The sequence below is a fragment of the Zonotrichia leucophrys genome, chromosome 3, assembly GCF_028769735.1.
Source record: "Zonotrichia leucophrys gambelii isolate GWCS_2022_RI chromosome 3, RI_Zleu_2.0, whole genome shotgun sequence".
Taxonomy (NCBI): Eukaryota; Metazoa; Chordata; class Aves; order Passeriformes; family Passerellidae; genus Zonotrichia; species Zonotrichia leucophrys.
This window is the reverse complement of record NC_088172.1, coordinates 21,411,145-21,433,913: the sequence shown is the minus strand read 5'-3', so window position 1 is coordinate 21,433,913 and position 22,769 is coordinate 21,411,145. Positions and strand designations below refer to the sequence as shown.

Here is a 22,769-nt window from a genome sequence, read left to right as displayed (position 1 = left end):
TAACTATAACAGATTTTTTGAGTAAAACTGATAAAATTATTGTGGATTTCATTTAAAAAATCTGAAAAATCTTCCTTCAAATTAATATACCTTTGGTCTTTGAACAGGGAATAACAACAAATAAAACATTTAAAAATATGTTTTAGGTAAAGCTACTCATCTCTTTGTAGCAAATAGTTTGTCATGAATTTCCACATGTATCACTTCGTAACTCCTAAAATTGCACCCTGTTCTAAGTTAGGACAGAAACCAGACTTACGAATGCATTCAGATTGTATGCCACTCCAGGTTAGGTTAGCAAGACAAGAACGAGTGGTAGATCCCTGAATATGATAACCTTTTCTGCATCTGAAATAGACTGTGCTCCCAACCTAAGGATCAAACCAGAATGTTAGGCAGAAGAAGGATCCATCATGTGTAGTCAGATGTCAAGACAGTGGTAAGTTAATACAGTTTTTTCAAAAATAAAATTGGCTATTTTTACAGTTTCTAGAGTTACAATTTTTTTTTTTTTTTTACCATGATGAAATAGTTGAAGAACTGATTCTTTCCTGATCTTATTTAAAAGCAATATATGGAAAAATACTAACTGTTCACATGGAAAATCATTACATTAATACATTTCTGCTGATTAGTTTTTCAGTGTGAGAGAAGCAAACTAAATGCCTGAGATACCTCTCTTTTGTATATATCACTGCCTATATTTTGATAGACCATAAAGTCACTTTCAAAGGTTTTTCGTTGTGTGAATTTGACTAAGTATGAGGGTTTTTAGAATGAAAAGAAAAAACTATAAAGAACTGTTTAATCTACAAATACATTCACTAGAGAAAACTCCAGGTGCAAACTTCTTACACTGCATTTATTACTATTAAGTTTTATTTGAGATGTTCAACTAGCAGAGTGAATCATGGAAAACATTCCTATGGCCAAATATGATATGACCTTTCTCAAAAGAAAAGGTAAAAATATCTCAGAAAATACTCTTTAGATTTCAACTGGGAATAGAAATGCATGTAAACTACAAACAAAATTGCAGGTGAGAAAGAATCTTCCCGAGATGAGAAAGAGATTGTGTGGAGAGTTCTAGTAAAATGAACATATTGATGATACTGACAAAAGTAACCAAAATGTAACTCCAGGCCAAGTAATTTAATGATATGGGGCTAATCAGTAAAGAATTACTTTTGTTTTGGTTAAAATAATCTCGTCATAATAAGTAAATAAATAAATAAATTACACAAAATTCACATTGTTGGAAATTATATTACTTTAATGAAGTAACATATCTCACAGACAAGTTGCAAATGAGCAGTGATCAAAGTGTATTAGTAAGAGCTTGCAGTTACAGAAAGGCAGATAGCTCTGCAGTGCAAATGTGATAGAAGGACTTCAATAAAAATTATAAATTAGCATCTTCAAAAGTAGCTACCTGCTATCTATGCACTCAATTATATAAACCTGCTTATTGTGACAGATGTTGAGCAAATGCACGCCATTTTTTCCAGATGTAGCTTGGGAAAATCGCTGATGTTTTTAAAGGTCATATTAGTGATATGGCTTTGTAGATTTATGTCTTTCTAACTATTTTTTAAACAAATTATTCTCTCTATCCTGTCAAGGACATGCAGTATGTCTTTCATGGGGAGCAGAACAGTGTGTGGCTAGTCTTGAGTCTTAAGTCATCTTACTTGCGCCAATTCTGCTATCTGTCAGTAATAACGAGATGCAAATCTTTTCTCAGAGTTCCAAAAGATCAAGCAAAAAGTAAGAGAGGTTCAAGGTAGTTAAAGAGATATACTGCTTTTTCATTCTACTGGTAAAATTTAAAATGAAAGAAGAATGCTCTTTGTATAATACTTGGATGAAAAACATTGGGGCTGTTTATAAGTCACACTGTAGGCAAGCACAAGAGGCAAAGAATGAATGGGGCAAGACAGGATGCTGGTAGATGGGAAAACCCTACAAAGATTGGCTGCCAGTTATCACACTGTACTATAATGAGGAAAGATTGCTGAAAAGTGTTTTATAAAAGCTTGGCTATGTAATACAAACAGGAAGCCCATGAATAATGTATGAAGACCCCCAAAATCTAGTTCTGTAGCCACAAGAGAGAAGTCTCCATGTTGTGGTACAAGTTAGCACTCTGAGAGTGAGCACATACTGGAGAAAGACAATGCACAACAGAGGAAGACCTACAATGGCCTCTAGAGGTGAATGGGAAGAGAAGATCAGTCTATACAGACATGAATAACAGACAGTAGAACAGTGAATTGGCCAGTACAATTATTAAAGACAACTGTGAGGCAGATAAAAGGGGAAGAAAAAAGAAAACAACCTCCTGTTAAAAGAAGGTGCAAAGCTTGGAGTTGTTTTTAAAGAGAAGATGGGGACAGGTACAGGATCAAGATGAGACATCGGAAAGGCAGCTGCACCTTACTGGAAGCAGAATGGCCTTGGGTAAGGCCACAGGATGTGGCTCAGGGTTTATTGCCTCAGTATCTGTGAGCCAGGCAGGAGCAGAAGGTGAAGAAAAGAGCTGACAGCCACAGCAACAAAAGACAGAAAATTGTAGGAGAGAGAGGAATCAGAGGAACTTACAGAAAGGACGTTTTGGAAAACAGTTCTACTAATTTGGTCACAATGGGCACACTGCCCTAGGCTCAGAAATAAGCAGCAAACCCCAAAAGAACTTATTTTAAATTTCAGTCACACATATTTATACCTGAAAGATCTATCCACATAAAGTTTATCAGTCTATATAATGACTGGGGATTGGTCATTGTTGCATCTACAGTTATTTCCTCAGTCACTTTTCTGCCTCTCACTTGTTGAACTAACCACCTGTGAGGAATTTGGAAATTATAGAGAGGATATTCATCGCAGAGAACCTGGACACAACACAGAATAATTTTATCTTCTCTGACTGAATAAAATATAACATGGATTTCTAATTTAAAAAGCCACTTGCTGACTTTTTTGTCAAGGACTACATGGCCTTTGAATCACACAGGTCTTCGGTTGTTAGGTATTTACTGACTATTCATCAATGTATGAAGGAATTATTATAATAAAGCAAGGTAATTATATTATGTCATATCATATTAAGTAATCAATTTATAAATAGCCTTCCATACTGAAGTCTCCTAAAGGATTGAATGCATGATATATTTCAGGGTTAGAAGTTCTTTCTTTAAGCTGAATGTTTTAAAAGAAGCTTGGCAAGAAGAATGAGTTTTTATTAAAAAGAGGGTGGAAATTTCTCAAGGTTTGCATCAGACGTTTAAGACTACATAAAATGTTTCTCATTAAATTTCTGATGTAATTATTAAATACATTTTCACTTTAGAAAGCTGATAAATAATAATTTAAAAATTACCTCATAACCTCTGGAACTGTTTTGTATTCCAAAATGTGGAGTACCAGGGTCTGTACATGTATTGTGAGCTGGATCTAATGCAAAATGGGAAACACATATTATTAAGGTATGAAAAAAGACTCTAGAAGTGTTTGCAAAGATTAAATCATTCCATCAACGTCTAGTGATGACAAGAATTCAATTCTTAGTTGAAGGTGTGTTTTTCTGTATATTACACTAGTATTTCCAACAAAATTACCAAGTATATCATAGTAATTTGTTTCAGCATGTTGTCATTTTTTTAAAATGTTTTTGCAGGTATTTCTGGTAGTGCAGACTTTACAGTTAGTGTTGCATTAATTTTTAGCAATCATATCCTATTAAATCTCTTTTAATCCATAGTATATTTCACTACTCACAATTCAATTGGAATGCATAGACAAATCTTTAGAAAATTTTATATTTTCTTTATTTCAAATGAATAGCTTAATGATAAGTATTCCTAAAAAAAAAAACACCCCCAAAATAAAACAACCAGAACTTCTCAAACACAAAAAATCTGTCAAAATAAAAACTCCAAACCCATAATCAGCTTGCTTTCTTATAGCAAGGAAATACTTTTTATTTTTGTATAGGCTTCTTTTCTATGCCACAAAGAAAGCATGTTTCTAATGGAGGACCACCTCAGTTGTTGCTGGAGAATAAAATTTCACTCAATGAGAAAAGCACATGCCAACAGATTAAAAATCATTGTTCTGTTTCATGAGAGTAATTTAAAGCAGCCTGAAACTATTTTTTCATTCAGTAATGCTCATATTCTGGTGGTGGCTTTGGGGTTGCCCAGTCATATCCACCAGTCAGAAGCACAAAACTTCATCCAATGAATTTCGCTGTAGTATGTGATTCTCTCTTGGCAACCGAGTCTGCTGTGTGCTGACACTGAATTATGAAGAACACATACTTCACCTGTAACAATTTTTAGTTTTCTGTAGAGCAAAAATTGAACTTATAATTTACAAAACTGTGATATTTCATTTCACTTTTGGCCAACTCCCATTTTCAATATTGACCATCAGTAAAGCATAAAAATTCAACTGGACTGATATTTACCAAAGGCTTCAAAAGTTAGGTGGATGTTGACCTAAAGTGTAAGAATGAAAAGCAAACATGCTCCTGATGTTGAGATGCTTGAACAGCTCAGGAACTTTACTTTACTTTACAATCTTTTTTCAGAGTGCCCAGCTCTTTCACACAGCCAATATCTCAGCCATGACAAAATATATAAACAGCCTACAATCTACATCTGAATATGGTTGTTTAGAAATATCAAAGAGAATTTTTTTTATTATAAAATTAACTAATTTTCCCTAGCAAGTCACCTGAAATGGGATCAAATTGTGATGTCAGTGAGAGTTAAAGGTGCCAATCTGATTGATACAACATGCTAGAAGCCCACCAGTTGTACAGCAGTCAATGAGAAACTGAGAGTATTTGGGAATTAATCAGAATTTCAAAAGATCAGAGCTGTACAAGCCATGTTCACAAAGTGGAAAACACTTTGATTTAGGATCGATTCTGAAAAATGCCTTTAACTCTCCAGTGACAAAATCTGGTCTTTAATCTGCCACAGTCCACTGCATATCCAAGAGATTCTAAAAATAGATGGAACAAATTTCTGCACTTGCACTTATTGATGTTCTGCATTTTCAGCAGACAGACAACCCTGTAAATATACAAATAGCTTCATATGTGATTGTGTTTATCCTATAGTATTTATACTCAAAATATTACCTTATTAAACTAGTTATTTTTATATTACAAAGATCTTTTCTATACTTGGATAGCTAATTGCTAGATTTATGATAGTGTAATATTTTTTCAAGAATATTCTCAGTAGAACATGCATTAGTGGTAGTTTCTTACCAATGCATGTTGGCTGAATTCCACTCCAAGTGCCATCTGCTTGACAGAATCTTCTTGAAGAGCCTATCAGAATAAAAGGAGGTCTGCATTGGAAGCTAACTTCAGATCTGTAGGTGAAACTTTTTCCATTGAGGCGTCCTTCTGCTGGAGTACCAGGATCACCACAAAACACAGCTGATACATAGAAATGGAAAGAAAAAAGCGTATTAAAATCTGTACATGCTTTAACCTGAAGTATTCTACATCATTTTATGTGCAAGACAGGCATATTGGTTATGAGTGGAAATGCTCTGTTCATTTATCTGTGTAGAACTGTAGATCTCCTAAATTCTTGACAGCAATTTAAAATAAATTGTCACTGCTATAGCTACTGTAAGTGTAGAACTTAACCTGGAAAAATAGAGCTTTTAAATGAGATACTTAAATATTGATTAGATTTGGATGACAAAATAATCCTGAACTAGACAATGCAATATTGCAATGCTTAAAAATAAAACAATTTTTCCACATTTCACACACTCAAATGAGTAGGTTGGAAATTTTTGCCTCATTTAGATAAAAGGGAAAATGTTTATCAGGGTCCTAACAAGATTTCAAGTGCTCAAAGAGTTGAGTTGACAGATTTAGAAAATGCTGAAAAATAAATACAAGCAAGATATGAGGGTATGTACTCGCCTTCAGAAAGAAAAAAATGCTTAGAAAAGCTATGAGCTATGAGCTTAAGGGTTAGCATCCTTGTTTTCACCTGTTAATGGAAAAGGAAACCGAAGAAAATAAAAGGAAAAGTGTAAGGGAATATTCCAGTCATGATCACCACAAGTCAAATTCAGAACAACCAATAGGATTACCAGTGATGGGTGCAATTGGGTAACAAGAGATTGGGGTGACTTCGGGGGAAAGGAAGAAGACTGTGACCTTTAACGGGCAGACACTCAAATTTCATATCAAGGTAAGCTCTTTGGTACAAGAAGGGAGAATCCTGCAGTAATTCATATATTACCTGATGCAGCTGAGTCATTTTTAAATTGCAATTCTGTGACTGTAGCCCAAGAGAACCGATGGTAGCTTTGGTGAAGCCCCACACAAGTGTACCCTGAAAACTTACGCAAACATTGTGGGACGTCTCCCCGCCACACTCCTCGCCCTTCGCAGGAGAGAATGGCTGTGTTGGACAGCTGGTAGCCTTCTGCACAGCTGTAACTCACACTAGCACCCCAACGAAAATCAGAGCCTTCCACCTTCCCATACAGCACTGCTGGAGGGGGGCCACAAGTAATAGCTGTGTCAGAGAAAGAAAAGTTACAATTTCAAGAATTTACAGGGTTTAGGAATACATAATATAATACGCCCTCATAGGTTTGAATCTAAAAATAGTTGTTTCAGGCTATTTTTCCAACAAAGGACACATGTGTTGACATAGCAGTCTGCAATAGACAGAAAACTAATTAAAAAATAAAAATAAAGGCTCTGGATTTAGGAAGTCCCTGAGTTCTAGGCTGCTAGAAGCCCAAAGAGTACATAGCTACCTAATTTCATATTTTTTCCCTACATATTCATTAATGATTATTTTGGGCAACAGGTTACTAGCTAGGTAAAGGTATTCAGTAAACATTATTTCTTTCAATAAATAAGTTTTTATGGTTCTAAATTTCTAAATATTTGCATTTTCTTTTAAACTAATTTTGCAGCACTATTTAATATGACTGGTCATTCACCTGCTCATTTTCTAAGGCTTTCTACACACAATGGTGATTAATTTTATTGGTAATTAAGGGCTAAGAAATTATTCTGATGTTTTCCATCTTCTGATAAAGGTGCCCAAAATGATGAAATTTGGCATGTCCACATTTCCATTTCCATACAATTTCTTTTAACAAAGACCACAACCATAAAATCACTCAGGCAGTAATTCTGATGGCAGAAAAATGTAGTCAGTTGAATACATATGCCAAAATTTAATTAGTAGTCTAGACTTAGATATCACAGTGAAGTGGTGCTAGGTGAGTTGGCAGCCTAGGCCTTCTATAAGCACAAGATGCCCTAGGCTGTTAAATTTACTCCCTGGGCTGCTGAAGTTGTTTTAACAATTTTCACCAGGCTGCCTTATTTGTCTTTCAGCCTTATCAGCCTATGACCTTCCTGCTAGCACTTGTAATTAGCTATTTGTGAAGCACGTTTTTGGCTGTTTTTGATGACTACACTACTGCAACAAGGGAATCTTTCACAGAAGCCTTGGTTTGCAGAATCCTGTTACAGAATTTTCTCTATGTAATCCAAGAGAAATAGGCCAAAAAGGAAAATGGGTACTACATTCGTATTTTTTTAAGCTGAGCACTCTGACAATATTTTTTGCAGAGTAATTTTCTACTTTAGTCAATAATGTCACTGTTTTGACTACTATTCAATCACAGCATATGTGCAAAACAAATATAAATTTACAGAAATACTTATCCAAACGTTTTAGTTGCATTTGAACAGTAATTGTTCCAGAGAATATTTTGATTTTTTTTTTTAATAAATAAAAACAGCAGTTAGTGAATATCACATATGTGTCAAAACAATACTTGTACACTGTTAAATTCAAAAGCTCACCTTTGCAAATTGGTTTACTCTGGTTCCAAGTGCTGTCTTTTACACAACGCATGGTAGATGAACTTGCAGGTTCCATCAGATAGCCTGGATTGCACTGATAGCTGACTGTCTTATTAAAGGTAAAATCATTTCCAAACTGAATGCCATTTGCTAATGCACCTGGATCCCCACAGTTAATCACTAGTGAAGAAAAGAAAAAAAGGATTTTTTTTGAAATAAATATAAAACTATGCATACCTGATGTCCTTTCTTTTAGTTTACAATACAAGAAAATTTTTTTTTCTGTGAAGAAAAATTTTGTTTCTGTCAAGAAAATTATCTTTCTGAGGCATTTCAATACCATGGACCAAATATCATTTTCCTTTAACACAATAGCCTCATCTGGCATGCACAGGAGCCTATACAGGTCCTGCAGAGTGTTGGTGGTAGTTTTGACAGACGTTTTCGCCTTTCAAACTGAGATCTTTGTCACATCAAGCCTGAAGTTGATGGTGCAATGCAATTCCAGCAGAGTTACGAAATGCTTCTTTTTTTCCCTTTTTATAGATTTCTTTTCTTTTGTGTGTGTGTGTGTGTGTGTGCTTATAAAAATACTGATGTACTGGGAGTCTGGCTTTGTCAGTGAAGCCACTAGCCCTGCTTGCCTTGTAGCACTGCTCTGGTCCCTGCTCACCTTACCTGATGGATTAACCCAGTCTTGCTGCCCCCTGGTTCTTGGTCCTTAGCAGCATTGGTGATTGATCAATTCTGACTCATTTGGCTTACAATAAAAACTGGCACAGTAATGTATCCAATTACACAAAATTTGATTTTGAGCTACCTGAACTTCCTTCTCTAAGCGTAAGCCACAAGGAAAAAAAAGGAAAAAATGCTAAAGGAAACTCTAAATGGACAGCTAAATACAGTATTATTCTAAAAAATATTAATATAATCTAATTGACATTGTTTACATTGAGGTAAAAAAAATACAATAAAGTTATCTATGTAGCCATCTTAAGAAGATAGTTCTGGAAGCATCTAGCATGTGTTATAAGGGCATGTACCTTTAGACATATAAAAATATTCAGGTATTAAAGACAGGAATGTAGGAAAATGTGTTATTTTATCTATCAAAGTAATAATTTTCAATCAGAAGGCTGGATGACTTACTATGGTAAAGCTTTAGGATAAGAAAATTTGTTTCTGACCTGTGCAGTCTGGAGCAGTGCCAGTCCATGTCCCATTCGCAGTACAATGTCTTGTAGTTAGCCCTGAAGTTTTGTAACCTTCCCAGCAGGCATAAATGACTGAACTGGAGAATAATATTCCATCAGTGTATATTATCATACCATTGGCTGGTGTACCAGGGTTCCCACAAGATACAGCTGCAAAGAAGAGATTAAAAAAAAAAATTGACGATAGGTGATTAACTGGGATGAAAAAAAAAAGAAAAAAAACAACTAGGTTAATAAGTCATCTTTGAAAACACCCATATCAAGTTTTACTGAGAAAATATGTAATAGGTATATTCTTGAATTAGCATTTTATTTCTCTTTGTTAATATTATTTTTGGGTTTTTTTCTTTTTATTTTTTGAATTCCTGATTCAGATATTTTGCCCTTTTTGTTCTACGCCACCCAATACAGTCATTGGAGCAAATAAAGCTCATTCAGGGCTTACTGAGAGACCTGTACCTCTGTCTTGCCTTTTGGCACATTTTTCTATTCTCTTAATGTCTTCTGGTATCTCCTTTTTCAATTGTAAAAATGCATAAATAGCAAATTGTGAGCTTCTTGTTGATTTATTTCTTGAATCAAGAAAAGAACAGACATTCTGTTGCAGCCTCCATATCTTTTGGGCATCTATATTAATTCTTTAAGGCAATAATTATGTGTCAGCTTCATATGTTCAAGATTTGACAGTGGCTTAACTTGATTACTTTGATTACATGTTGGGGTTTTTTTGGAAGTGGACCAACCAATGTTTTTTTCCCAGTGGATCAACCAATCATTAAAATAATTTGGGTTTTTGTTTTGAGTTTTCCTAACAACTTTTCTAGCAACTCCAATGATTTGAGACCCCCACCTAGAGTAATGTATCCACCTCTGGGGTCCCCAGCAGAAGAAAGACTTGGACCTGCTGCAGGTGCACCTGCTGGATGGCTCCCAACATAATACTTATAATCTAATAATTAAAATATAACACTGTTAGGTTTTGCGATTAAAACAAATACGATCTGCCAATTAAAAAATTTGTCCACTATTTATGTTTGAAATAATGCCTTAATGCCTCTTTAAAATTAATTTTTAAGCACTTTTTAAGTTTAAAAGTTTCAAATAGTGAAGCGAAAAATTCAACAGGTTGTAACTTGTACTTGTGGGAATGAATAAATATACTTCTAATTTCATTGTTACCTAGAATAAATGGGAAACAATTGAAGGATTATATAAAAATGGAAAAAGCAAATAAGGCTTTTTTCTTTTCTTTTTTTTTTTTTTCTGAAAAGACAAGTTTGAAGGAAACACTATGATTAAAGCTGGAAAAAAGCGGCATTTAAAACACTGATAATTGCCACTGACTTCTGCTGTCCTACTATAGTTAATGTCTTCATGTAAGGCAAGCAGAAAAGATACTGCAAAACTTCAGTTTTCTGCTGAAAATAATGATTCAAATGCTGATCCTGTGCCCACTGCCATTTTTATACAGTTATGATGCTATCTGCACTGACAGAAGATTAGTCTGTGCTGAAGAATACTGCAAAAGAATAATTGTTCTCAGAATAAAAAGTTTAGGTAAAAAAAAATTGTAACAAATATTTTGTTCTATCTTCCATTTTATCACATAGTTTAGGAGACAACAGATACTACATAATTCATTAACTCTGATGACTTAGATAAAGCAATTTTTCAAACATTCTCAGAAAATGAGCAGTCATTATAAAACTGAATTTAAAGTCCTCTATTACTGCTTCCCAATTTTAACTTCACAAAAAAATGTAAAAATTCTTTATTTTGTTTTTTATCTGGTTTTAAAATGTGATCTCAGAAATATTTTTGTTGCATTTCTTATGAAAGAGGCAGCATAAAAATATCTTATTAGAAAATAGACTAACTTCTGTTGAGAAATATGCATTGATTAATTAATTTATACTTAATTTATATATTCATTTATGCAACTGTATTTTATCATTTATTCAGTCCCTGATGCATAGATATTGCATAGAAAGAGAAGATGAAAGTATTTTATTATTAAAAAACAGATGACAGATTTATTTATCACTCCATTTTCATATCTCTTCAATCAAAAGCATTTTTTTAACATTTAACTCAGGTGTCAATTACTTATTTTCAGGCTAATTATTTTGTAACTAAAATTATTTTCTCACAAACTTCTTATAAATATATATTCCAAAACTTTAGCAGTTTAGATGCAAGTTTTTAAGCAAAACATGAACCGCTTTTAAACATTTTTATATCACCTTTCTGCAGAATGTTATGAAAGCATATTTCCACCTAATAAAATTTTTCAATTAAAGAAATTAAAGAATTGAAGAATAAAAAGCCATTTGGCAGTGTGTCAGTAGTGTCAAAATGCTGATGTGCCAATACCCACCTTCGCACACAGGCTGGGTACCTGACCAGGAGCCGTTCAGCAAGCACGTTCTCTCTGCAGAGCCTCGCAGCTGATAACCCATCTCACATGAGAAACGTAGCAGACTTTTAGTTTTGAATTCATCCCCTAGTCTAGACCCGTGGGCTGGCACTCCTGGATCATCACAAAACCCAGGATTATTTCCTGCAAAACACAACAGGCGCAATTATTGGCAGGGACATTATGTGCGAATGTAGCGGCAGTGAAACTACTCCCTTGTGAATAGAGACACTGCATTGTTTCTATGCAAATATTGGTCACAAATTTAGAAGAGAAAGAATGTGTTGCAAGACAGAGCTCTCAAAAATGTCCTCATAAGTCTGATGAATCAGTCAAGTGCTTTATCACATAAAGTGGCTGTTACAGAAGATACCATTCAAGATGGTTAAGGAAGTATGTCCTCAGTATCAACAATTTATTATAAATTTGTGAATAAAATTGCCTATCTCCTAAATCCTTTTGTGTCTATATTGCAGTTAACAGCAATATTATCCTTTGTTCTCCACTTTTGAATTATATGTCTAAACTCAAATATTATTGAAACTATAGGTTTTGATTTTTGGCTTTGATTTTATTTTTGGGTTTGCTTTTTATTTTTCAAAATACATGTAAATACTTTAATATTTTTAAGTCTGTGTACTCTTAAATGGGTTTTTCTTCATAGGCACCTCTCTCATATATAAGATAAAATCCTAAACAAAGAGAAAAAATACCAATTTTTTGAGAAAACTCAAATAGTTTGTTTAGAAATTAAAATTTTCTTATGTCAGAAAGCACAATTACGTGCCATAAGGGTTTAATAACAGCAAGTAAGTGTGGATACAATTATGATTTCATATAAAAGGAGGCCAAGATAGTCCCTAAATTCAAGATTAACTTATGGGCTTTGATTTTGTTCACTTTGTTTAGTACTAGGTTCTTCTAGAATAGATTGCACTTGTCACACTGTCCTACAGCATTTGGACCCAGATTTCCTGGTATAAATACATGCTTGTAAACAGTGTGAGTGTCTTAAGTCAGCTGTTTCAGCTGGTATATTCTGTCTCTCTGTGTACAATAAAACTCACTCTCCAAAATACAGTGCCTGCCTCCAAACTGACTGTTGAGAATGATCTCCAGCACCCACAAACTTGTAATGTATTTGTGCGTGGTTTGATGGACTGCCAGGTGTGATGGGTAAAAGTTACCCCGTTGAATTAATCAGTCTAAATTAATTTAATGAATATAATTGTCTCAGGGGTCATCCATGACTTATGCCCTGGTACTGCTAAAGCAGAAATCCAGATGTGGCCTCTGGAAGCTACCTGCTTCCACTTACTGTAAGACATTACTATTTCACACTTACTGTAAGACATTACTATTTCACAGACAACTTCTGTCTGCTTAAAATGTGTGAAATAACATGAGGACTCTGATGCAGGCTCCCACTGTGGCATGTTAATGGCATGAAACAGATACATCGCATACACTTTGGCTTGTGAATGCAAAGGGATTTTTAGGACAGAATGATCTATGATTCTGAAAATTTGATGATGTCTCAGTTGCTTAGGGATTTTGCTGAGAATTCCAGATGAATGACTAGACATTTTTTTGTTTTTCCTGAACATGACTAGTTTTTACTTGGAGGAAATTTGAACTGGGACCATGAAATGTTTTAATCAAAGGGTATAGACAAAGGCAGTTACAGTAATATCTACACCCCTTTTTATTTAGCAATGCAGAAGACTCACTATCCATTATTGAATTATCCATTATCCATTTTTAAATAAAAATGTCAACTATTGCTTAATTCATAAGGTACAAAAGTCCATCATTGTAACAGGTCCCAGGTGAAAACAAACCCTGAGATCATATTTCTACCATCATAGAACCATCAAGCATTCAAACATATATTAATATATAACTAAGAAATGAATCCCAGTCTGAAAGAAACTACAGGTTTTAAACATTATATTTGGACTGTTTTTCATATCCCTGAAGTACAAAACCAATTAGAGTTCTCAGTCAGCCTGGGCACAATCATTCTTTCACTGACATTATGACAACAAATTATTCATATTGGATTTTGATGGATTAATCTCCTGAATATCTAACTTGGAAAGTGTAGTTCGTTTTATAATTCTAAATAGCATAGAGAAATGAGATGCCTTTTTAGGGTTTTCTTTGTTTGGTTTTTTTGGGGGGGTTCATTGATTTTTTTACATTGAGCCAACAAAGTAGATTTTCATTTTCTTAGGGAATTACCTTGCTCATGAGATGGCGACCCATTGAGATGGTGTTCAAAGTTAGAAAATTGAATTCTGTATCAGTAACAATATTTTAGTTACAACAGACATATCTTCCCCACCATAAAACATGAGTACAGGGCTCTTAAATGCTTTCAAAATTGATGAGTCTACAAAATACTGTCATATTCATGACTGAAAATATCTGAAGAGTGTCAATTATTAGCAATTAAAATTTCTCTCCATCCACAGAATATTTTTGTGATGAGAAATGTTGGATAACAGCACTAGATTGTTATCTAGCTATTCAAGTCTTGGTGTTATTTCAGATCTGGAATATTATGCTGGATGAAAACGTGAAAGTGACATAAATGTGAGCTTAAGATAAGCAAGAAAAGATTTCTTATTGTGTAGTGATGCCTTTCAGGTCTAGGCATGGAGACCATGATGGCAGTGAGATCTAGCAGTTTGAGAAGAATCTAAACTATTTCCTTAAGCAGCAGAAAACTGAAAAGAAACAGTAGTGATTTAAATTCATTTCTTTTTCTCAGTATTTCAAATTCTGCTCAGCATCCTTGCAGAACCATCTTTGCAGCTTATAAATGGACTGTTTTCAATGAACTTATTCAGAGCTTTCTCAAAGTACTGAAAATAATTCAAAGTACCTTATACCTATTTAAATTAGGACAAATTTGAATTGAGCCACATTGAATCACATCAGCCCAACAGCAGGCATGTCCAATAGCTCAAGGGAAGTTTTAAGATTGTATAATGGGTAATTATGAACAATTTTCTCACTAGAAAATTTTCTTCTATAACCATTCAGGTATTTGATTTTTATATACCAAAGTGCGTATACATGTTTCCCTTGCAAAAGCTATTAATATGCTGTGGGTGTCCTTAGTAGCCAATCCTGGCCTGAACTTTTCATTTCAAAAAAACTGTGTGATGTTTTATGGCTTCTTTTAGATCTGCATAATCTAGGGGAGAATGAACTGTTCCTGTACTTCCTCAAAGCACCAAGAACACATCAGACATTTATGACAATAATAAAGACATTGTGACAATAATAAAGTATATTTCTGCAAGAGAAAAGAGGAGCAAAATGTACAAGTTATAAGGGTTTAAGGTAAAAGTTTACCTTAATACCTTTAGTGTGGAGTTTCCTAATCAAAATTTTCTGATGTAAAAACTTTTGTTTACACATAAAAATGTTCATAAAAATACAATGTAACACATGCATTCTTTTTAAGCAAAATTTGACCAGGTTTGAAACTCTGTTTTGCTGTGTCTTCTACACACTGCAGTATACAACTAGAGCATCTTGCTGAGAAGTGAAGTGGTGAAGCAATGACAAGGAGAATAAGATGATTATGAGAATATTTCAGTAAAAGGGTGTGATACAGCAAAGTGGCTATTGGTGCAATGAAAATATAGCCAGAAAACAAACAAAACAAATATATGGCTAAAAAAAGTGTGAGAACAGCCTTACTCGTATGAGAAGGTGACATTCAGATAATGGTTGGTACAAGTACCTGAACAGTGAGGGAGGGTCCCACTCCAGTGGCTATCTTCTTGGCACTCCCTCGTAGAATTTCCTATGAGCCTTCGACCCGCTGTGCAAGAATAGTGAACTATGGAGCCATATGTAAATTTGTCTCCTGAAAGAATTGCATTTGCAGGTACCCCAGGATGTCCACAAGAAATGGCTAACAGAGGAAAGAACACAACTTTATGAGATGTTTTCATAGCACGGAAAAAAAACTTTTAGAAGTTTAAATACAAGGCTGGTTCCACAAAATATACATCTGTCTGGATTTCAACTCTTACATAGCTTTTGTTTTCTTCTTGCTATAGGTGATTTATTGGTCATTTGTAAGATTAAGCACAAAACCATGCATAAAACTAGCCTATCCACTTTATCTTTTTTCTAAAAATATATAGATGTCTTTCCTCATTCATTTCTGTTCATGATCCTTCCCTACAAATAGCACAGCTTATTTTGGTTAGCAATGGGAAGGAAGACACCAAATAAGGCTATTGCTGTAATGCACTTATATATTGCAGATAGGATGACTTAAGTAGCTTTACCATATCTACAGCTAGGTACAGTTTAAGCAGCAGAGTGAAATAAAACATTTATTATGTAATATCATTTTAGCAATATGATGAACTAGAGTGAGCAAGAGGAAAATGGATTACTGATAATTTATATAATTTTAAATCATATTTATTTTTCTAAGATACAAGAACTAAAGAACATGCTGGCGCCAGTAAATATTCTGGCCAAACTAAAAAAAATTTATGCAGCTACTTTGTATTTAAAATTTTGTAATTTCCCTAATTATTTTACTACTGAAATGTGAATAAACCCACTTTTTCAGGTTATAGCTCTTATTGACAGACATTGAAAGCATAGATTATTGTGAAAAAAATACCCAAAAAAACTACTTGGGTCATGTGAATATGCCATACATAGCAGTATGAAAAGCATAATAAAGGAAAAAATTCACCAACCTAGTGACATTCATTACTCTGCTATATAAGTGTAAATCCATGAAATAAATGATTTTATAGAAAATTGCAATTTTGTAAAGCAAAAACTTTAAAAGCATCTCATGTGTGTCAAATTAAAATATACTTCAGTTTCATTTATTACTTCTTTTTATTGCACTGCAAATCAGAAATCATGACAGCAAATTAACTGTGATCAGAGAAGGAAAATATCTCAATGGAAATCAAACTCAAGCATATTGTTATTTTCTTTGATGTGAAGCTTACTGATCATAGGAAACACCAGATTTTCTCCCTCTCTGAGGAGAAAGTGATGGAGGAAATATGAAATGATGTTATGAAAAGACCCTCTTGAGCCAAATTTTTCTATGCAATATTTCACAGATTTGTTCTCATATATACACTACAATGAGTCTGAAAAAAATATAAATAGCTGATATAGGCATTAATAGTCTAAGACTAACATTCTAGATTATAACAAATAAATAATAATTTTAGATTTCCCTAGCTCTTTCCAGACACCTTAACAATTTACCAATAGGGAAAATTAATGTTGACTTTCTGACATTTGAAATAATAGTTTCACAGTTCCCTGGAAACACATTTTTAATAATGCTAAGTTGCATGATATTCTGTCTTAATCTTTCCTTACTGAGATGTACAATTTGCAATTTATTGATCTTAAAGTCCACACTGCTCCTTAATAGATGGCTACACTTTTTTCTATCACGATTTAAAATCATGTACAACCCTTTAATGCTAATCCAACCAAATGGACACTTACACAAACACTTTGGCAATGATCTGTCCCATAACCCATTGGCTTTGCAGGTCAGTGCAGATGAGCCCAAGAGATAAAAGCCCTTCTTGCAATGGTATGCCACGCTCGTTCCATATTTGAAACTTTCAGGATAATTCTGCTGTCCGTGACGAATGGCATTCTCCACAAAGCCAGGATCAGAGCAGTTCACCACTGTAAGACAAACAGTTTTCATTGCTGAGGCATAACAGCAATAAGTATAGCAATGATTTTCATTGCTTCAAGAGAAACTCGTGACTGTGGTTCATCTACGGTTCCTTTGTAGGTTTTATTTGATTTAAATATCAGAAATATTAACACCTAAGTAAGACATTAGACCTTTTTGCTTTGAAAGTAATACTACAATTTACTCTAGTTCTTTTAATAATCTTGGACAAGATACATACTATCATGTATACAAGTGGTTCAAAGATGAAAGAGAAATTGGAGGGATTTTTTTATCATTCCCTTGGTAGGCTTAGTTTGGTCTTCTACATAATTTTTATGTGAAGGAACAGTTCAGATAACACTTTGATATTTTCTTTTTTTAAAAATTTTACTCTAATGAGAAAATTTGCTTCAAATATTAAGGAAATTTTCTGCTATTAATGTGTAGAACAGGTAAAGGACAACAGTGAAAAGCAAATACTTGATAGGGGAGCAGGAGTGAGGGTAAGCACCAAAAAGCATGAAGTAATTTTTTTCAGATAGACATTAAAAACATAAAAAAAAATTATGGGTATTTTCATTACTGTTTTGTTTTATATAAAGTGTAGCTACTGTCCCCACTCCTTCATTTTATACTTTGCAGTGACTTCAGCGTCATAGAATCATTTAACAGCTTGGGTTAGAAGGGACTTTTTCAAACACTCAGTTTTGTTGTCTGTTAATCTGAAAACTATATGAAAAGTTACAAACACCTACTCCACCCCTCCCATCTTCATTCCTAAGATAACAGTATAAATAAACTAAAAAAAACACTTACAATATAATTCTTATAACAAATTAAAGCTCATCAAAGAACCACAGGAATCTACTTTTCAAGTATGTCACTTAGTTCAAATCAATTTTCATGAAAAATAAATCAACGGACAAAATATAGATATGATTATAATTTTAGAAGTAAGATATACATAGTCTTCAGTGGACTGCTTTTTGCTCCTTTTATTCAAAAGCTTAAATTTAACCATACATAAGATTTAAATGTGATGATTAGGCAACACTCTAGAACAAGGCATCTTGTGCAAATACTCATTCGTTGAAGGGACATTTCATTCAATCAGCTAAAAAGCATCAGGATTTCAGAAAAATTCTTACATCATAAAATTTAATCTGGAGCAAAATACAGTTTTAATTTATTTATCCTTATCTTTTAAAGCGATGCTCTTAAAAATGTTAAATCCTCATAATTTTAAACTCACATTTCTAAACAAACATTACCTTGGTCTAAAGAATGTCTCATATTAATCTAAAGTTTTCCTTCATAAAAATTATTTTAGAAGTAATATTTGGGGGAAAGAACTCTTTTTGGCATAAGGAAACCTATTTTTCATGTACCAATTGTTATTAAAAACACTAAAAATACAATTACATAGAAAAGTCCAATAAATTTTTAAAAATTAGGTATTACAACGATGCACACAAAGCATTAGAAAGGTACTACATGGAATGATTATGTTCAATGAAAGAGATCAGTTTGTTGTTTTGGTGTTTTTGTGTTCCTGAGCAGTAATAAAACTTTTGTCTCCTAACTGAAAATATTCCTATTTGATTTATGGTGAATCCTATGAAATAATTCAACAGAGAAGTTACATTCAGCTTACATTACAATAGTTTAGCTTATATTTCATATAAAAAACTTTTATTTAAGCATAGTGTTATAACCATAACATTTTATACAGAAATCAGGTAAATTCAAGTTAAATAAATATGTATTTACATAAGATTTCATTGACAGAAAAAAATACCTCTTTAGCTCTTAGCTAGTTTTTTTCTGTTCCATAAGATAGGGAAAACTATCAAGTCCTAATATCTCACTGCTCTTAACTGCAAAAAATTTGGATGTGGAAGTCTGTGTCTCTGTACTTGCTTTGAAGAGCTCCAAAAATTCTTTTTCCTCGAGATTTCTATTTAACAGTATTATGAAGAGAAAATGCTTTTTTTTTGTTACATGACACATTCTTTGTTACTGCTTTTTTTCCACAATTACTCATCTTTGTCAGCTAAGTCTAATTCTTGCACTGGCAATATAACTATCATTGTAGAACAGGGACATATGTGAAAGTCTAAAATGTAGAGTCCTCTGACAGGTTACCTTACTAAAACATTAAGCTAGATCTGAAGGAGCTCATATGTACTCACAGTACAATCCTTTCTTAAAGAAACCAGCACAATTCCCAGAAACAGAACAATCTGCATCCTGGTTAACCCTGTTTCCTAGGCAATTAGACACAGTGTAGGGCTGGGTGCTGCTGTAAAGTTTCTGCTTTTGGAACTAGCCTGCATCCTCTGCATAGTTATAAGTTGCCTTCTACAAACACATCCTTACACTTAATTTTTCCACATAAATGTATACATGTTCCTAAACGTTTGAATACACATCTGTATCAATGTGAATTAAAGAAAGCCAGCACTTGTTTTCTGGCATGAGGCCAGTAGATGGTGGCTCATGCCATTGTGCACTGCTACCTTCCAGAACAGAGTGAATTTCTCTGAACAGCTCATGAAGAATGATCCTCCTGTCCATACTAACCCCTGAGTCCTGTGCCAAACAATTCCTGTGAATGTGCCACTTGGTTCAAATGAAAAACCATCTAAATAAGTAGAAGCAAGTTTGCTCCCATGTCAGGCACTGTTTAATTTAAAAATACATATTGATTTAATTTCAGACATAGAAGTGAATATTTAAAAAACTTTTTATTAAGCTAAAACTATTTTTTATGGTGATTTGATTCCCACCTCACAGTTACACAATGCCGCTATTGTGATCCACCATATCAAAAAATGAAATCCAGGGTTGTATGGAATATTTGTACTGGTAGAGAACTGAATTCCGGTCTTCTTGAGATCTATACCCATGTTATAATCAGTGCACCATTTTCCAACAAAAGCATGTATCAAAAAGTAACTATGGCAAAATAACACCTGTCCACTCCACTGATATCTACCTGTTCTAGCAACTACACCTTCAAGAGCAGCTCTCCCCTTACATGATACAAATAAAAAAAGATGGAATTGTGCTTTATGGCTGTAACAATATATGCAAAATCCTGTGGAAAAATAATAATCACATTTCTCTGCCAATAGTCCAAAGGTGAATTAATATCAGTTTATCAATATAGCAATCATATTTAAAATCATTGAAAATTTTATCCTCATACAAATAGAACTCCTTGCTATACTCACAGAGATCTACAGCACAGATGCATGTTTAGTAGTCTGCATTTAATATCATCCAAATTTGTTTTATCTAAGGAATATAGCACTATAAACTGGGCATTCACAGCTTAAACAGGACATTCACTTTTACAGTAAAATGTCATTAACGAATAAAATAAATTAGTGCAAATTTGCATGATGAACTTACTACTGAATTCTTCCCAAGCTGTAGGACAAGATTCATGTTGTTTATCAGATTAAGTTTCTCATGATGTAAGAAGAATCCTTTTTCGTGATATCTATATTTTTAGTTTACTTTCTGGTGGGATTTTTTGGGTGGTTTTGTTTGGTGGTTTTAGGGGTTTTGCATTTGTTTGTTTTAAGGTTTTTGTTTGTTTATTTGGTTTTGTTTTGGGTTTTATTGCTGTTGTTGTTTTTTTCTGAGAGTGAAGTTGCAGATGCTCTGGTATTCTCTTTGATTGAATGGGAAGGACAGTAGAGATCTACAGGCACAAACCTTTAAAAGAAAGTGCCTTCCAGAACAAAAATGTAGACAACTCATCATAGTATCATAGACTTATCAGTCACATAGAAATCTCATTTGGGAGTTGTGGGAACTCCAGAATATCAGAAAGTGCTATTTTTTTAAACTATAATATTGACTGCTTATTTTATTTCTGAATCAAAGTGATAAACAGGGAAATGCAGTACAGATAAAAATATGTAAAAGAAAAAGCAGAAAAATAAACAGTGAAGTGCCTTTTTAGAATTTGTACAAAAGAAAATACAAAAAGTGCTTTTGTTTCACTGCAATTTAGTGAAAATCGTTGCTATTGAACTCAAATTTGCACTAGATTAGTTGAAAGAGAACATTGAAAGTAATAGTTCAAATTATTTTAATCTCAGAAGAGTCTATTGAAACAACAAAAACCTTCTGCATGTTAAAAATTCTTGCATTTATTAAAGGTTTTGTAGATTCATGAATACAACTCCTTTCAAATATTCTCATCCTACGGATTATTCAATTCTCTACCTAGGTTTAATTTTTAACTAAGATTCAGATGAGCTGTCCCTTTTTTAGTGAAGTTGAGATTCTTAACAGAAAAAAAAAATCAAATATAAATGTTTAAAACAAAATATTTTGTTTAACAGATAGTCGTGCCAAGCTTGCTTATTATGGGAAGTCAGTATTAGAAATTAAAAGGAAGTTTGCTTCATGAAGATATGCTGGCCCAAAGCCACCCAAAAGCAATTTTAACTGAACTATTTTTGCAAGTCGATAGGGAGAACAGAAAAAGTTAATTGTCTATGCAGACCAGAAATATGGAATATTCAAGGAATATATTGCAGTCCCAAAGAATCAATTTTTCTGTGTGATTCAGAGTTTTCACTTCAATACCAGAAGTATCTGTTTAGACAGCTCAGTGATGAATGAAATACAAAACAGTCACCATATGCATAATTTAAGCATGTGCTCTGTGAACAAAATCCTTGCATCATACATGAATTCTTACCAAATGATTATGCAAGAGAATACGATCCCTCCAGTTAAAAAGTAACCACAATTATGCCTGCAGTGCCACTTAAGATCAGCTATCAGTTTTTAAATACACACACAAATGTGCTGTTGCTAAGAAGGGCTGCAGTAAGGAGTACTTTAAAAAAGAATTTGAGTTGGCTGGCATACAGAACTAAGGCAGTATTTCCCCAATTGCCTTTCACCCTGGGGACTCAATTGTAAATCACAGAGAGAGTAGATGGAGATTGCTCTCTCTCAATGACACCTGTCAAGAGTTGCATGGGAAATGAATTCTGTCACTCTTGGTTAAGTCTTCTGAGAAAAGCTGGAGAATACTCCAAGCCTGCCCTGATAACTTTGGAACCTCACACTGAGGAGATTCAAACCCTTGAGGACAAAGAAGTTAAAAGACCATGTCAGAGTCCTCCAGGGCAGATTTCTGTTAAGAAGTTGAATGATCATCAAAAAGTTCATCATTCACAGTATTTCGTTTCTTGTTCTCCTTTTTTTTTTTTTTTTTTGACAGGAACTATCTTAAGCTTTTTTAATAAACTTTCATATATTATCAACAGATTTTAAATAAAAATTTATGCAAAAAGTATTGCATTAATGTTGGTATCTAGAAAATGTTTAGGGATTAACACTCTAGAGTGAATAAAGACTAGAGAATTCACTCTGGTTTTCTGACAAGGTTTTAAAAATGCTGCCAATAAAAAGAAAGAAAGCTCTGCTCGTGAAAGCATGATGACAAAATTGCCAGTAAATGGAATTTCAGTAAAGGACAAGGCAAAGTCAACAATAAACAAGAATGAAAACTTCTCAGATTTTGCC

General features: G+C 33.7%; 1 protein-coding gene across 2 annotated transcripts in view; it reads right to left on the bottom strand.

Moving 5' to 3' along the window:
- CSMD1 (CUB and Sushi multiple domains 1) overlaps positions 1-22,769 on the bottom strand; it is a 1,074,724-nt gene that overhangs the window by 21,419 nt on the left and 1,030,536 nt on the right. For both annotated transcript variants that reach the window (XM_064707609.1, XM_064707608.1), the window contains exons 55-63: positions 17,027-17,215; positions 15,264-15,437; positions 11,465-11,647; positions 9,061-9,237; positions 7,874-8,053; positions 6,387-6,560; positions 5,282-5,455; positions 3,380-3,453; positions 260-371 (exon numbers count right to left, since the gene is read on the bottom strand). In XM_064707609.1, coding sequence (XP_064563679.1) covers positions 260-371; positions 3,380-3,453; positions 5,282-5,455; positions 6,387-6,560; positions 7,874-8,053; positions 9,061-9,237; positions 11,465-11,647; positions 15,264-15,437; positions 17,027-17,215 — 1,437 coding nt within the window. The remainder of the gene's footprint in view (positions 1-259; positions 372-3,379; positions 3,454-5,281; positions 5,456-6,386; positions 6,561-7,873; positions 8,054-9,060; positions 9,238-11,464; positions 11,648-15,263; positions 15,438-17,026; positions 17,216-22,769) is intronic.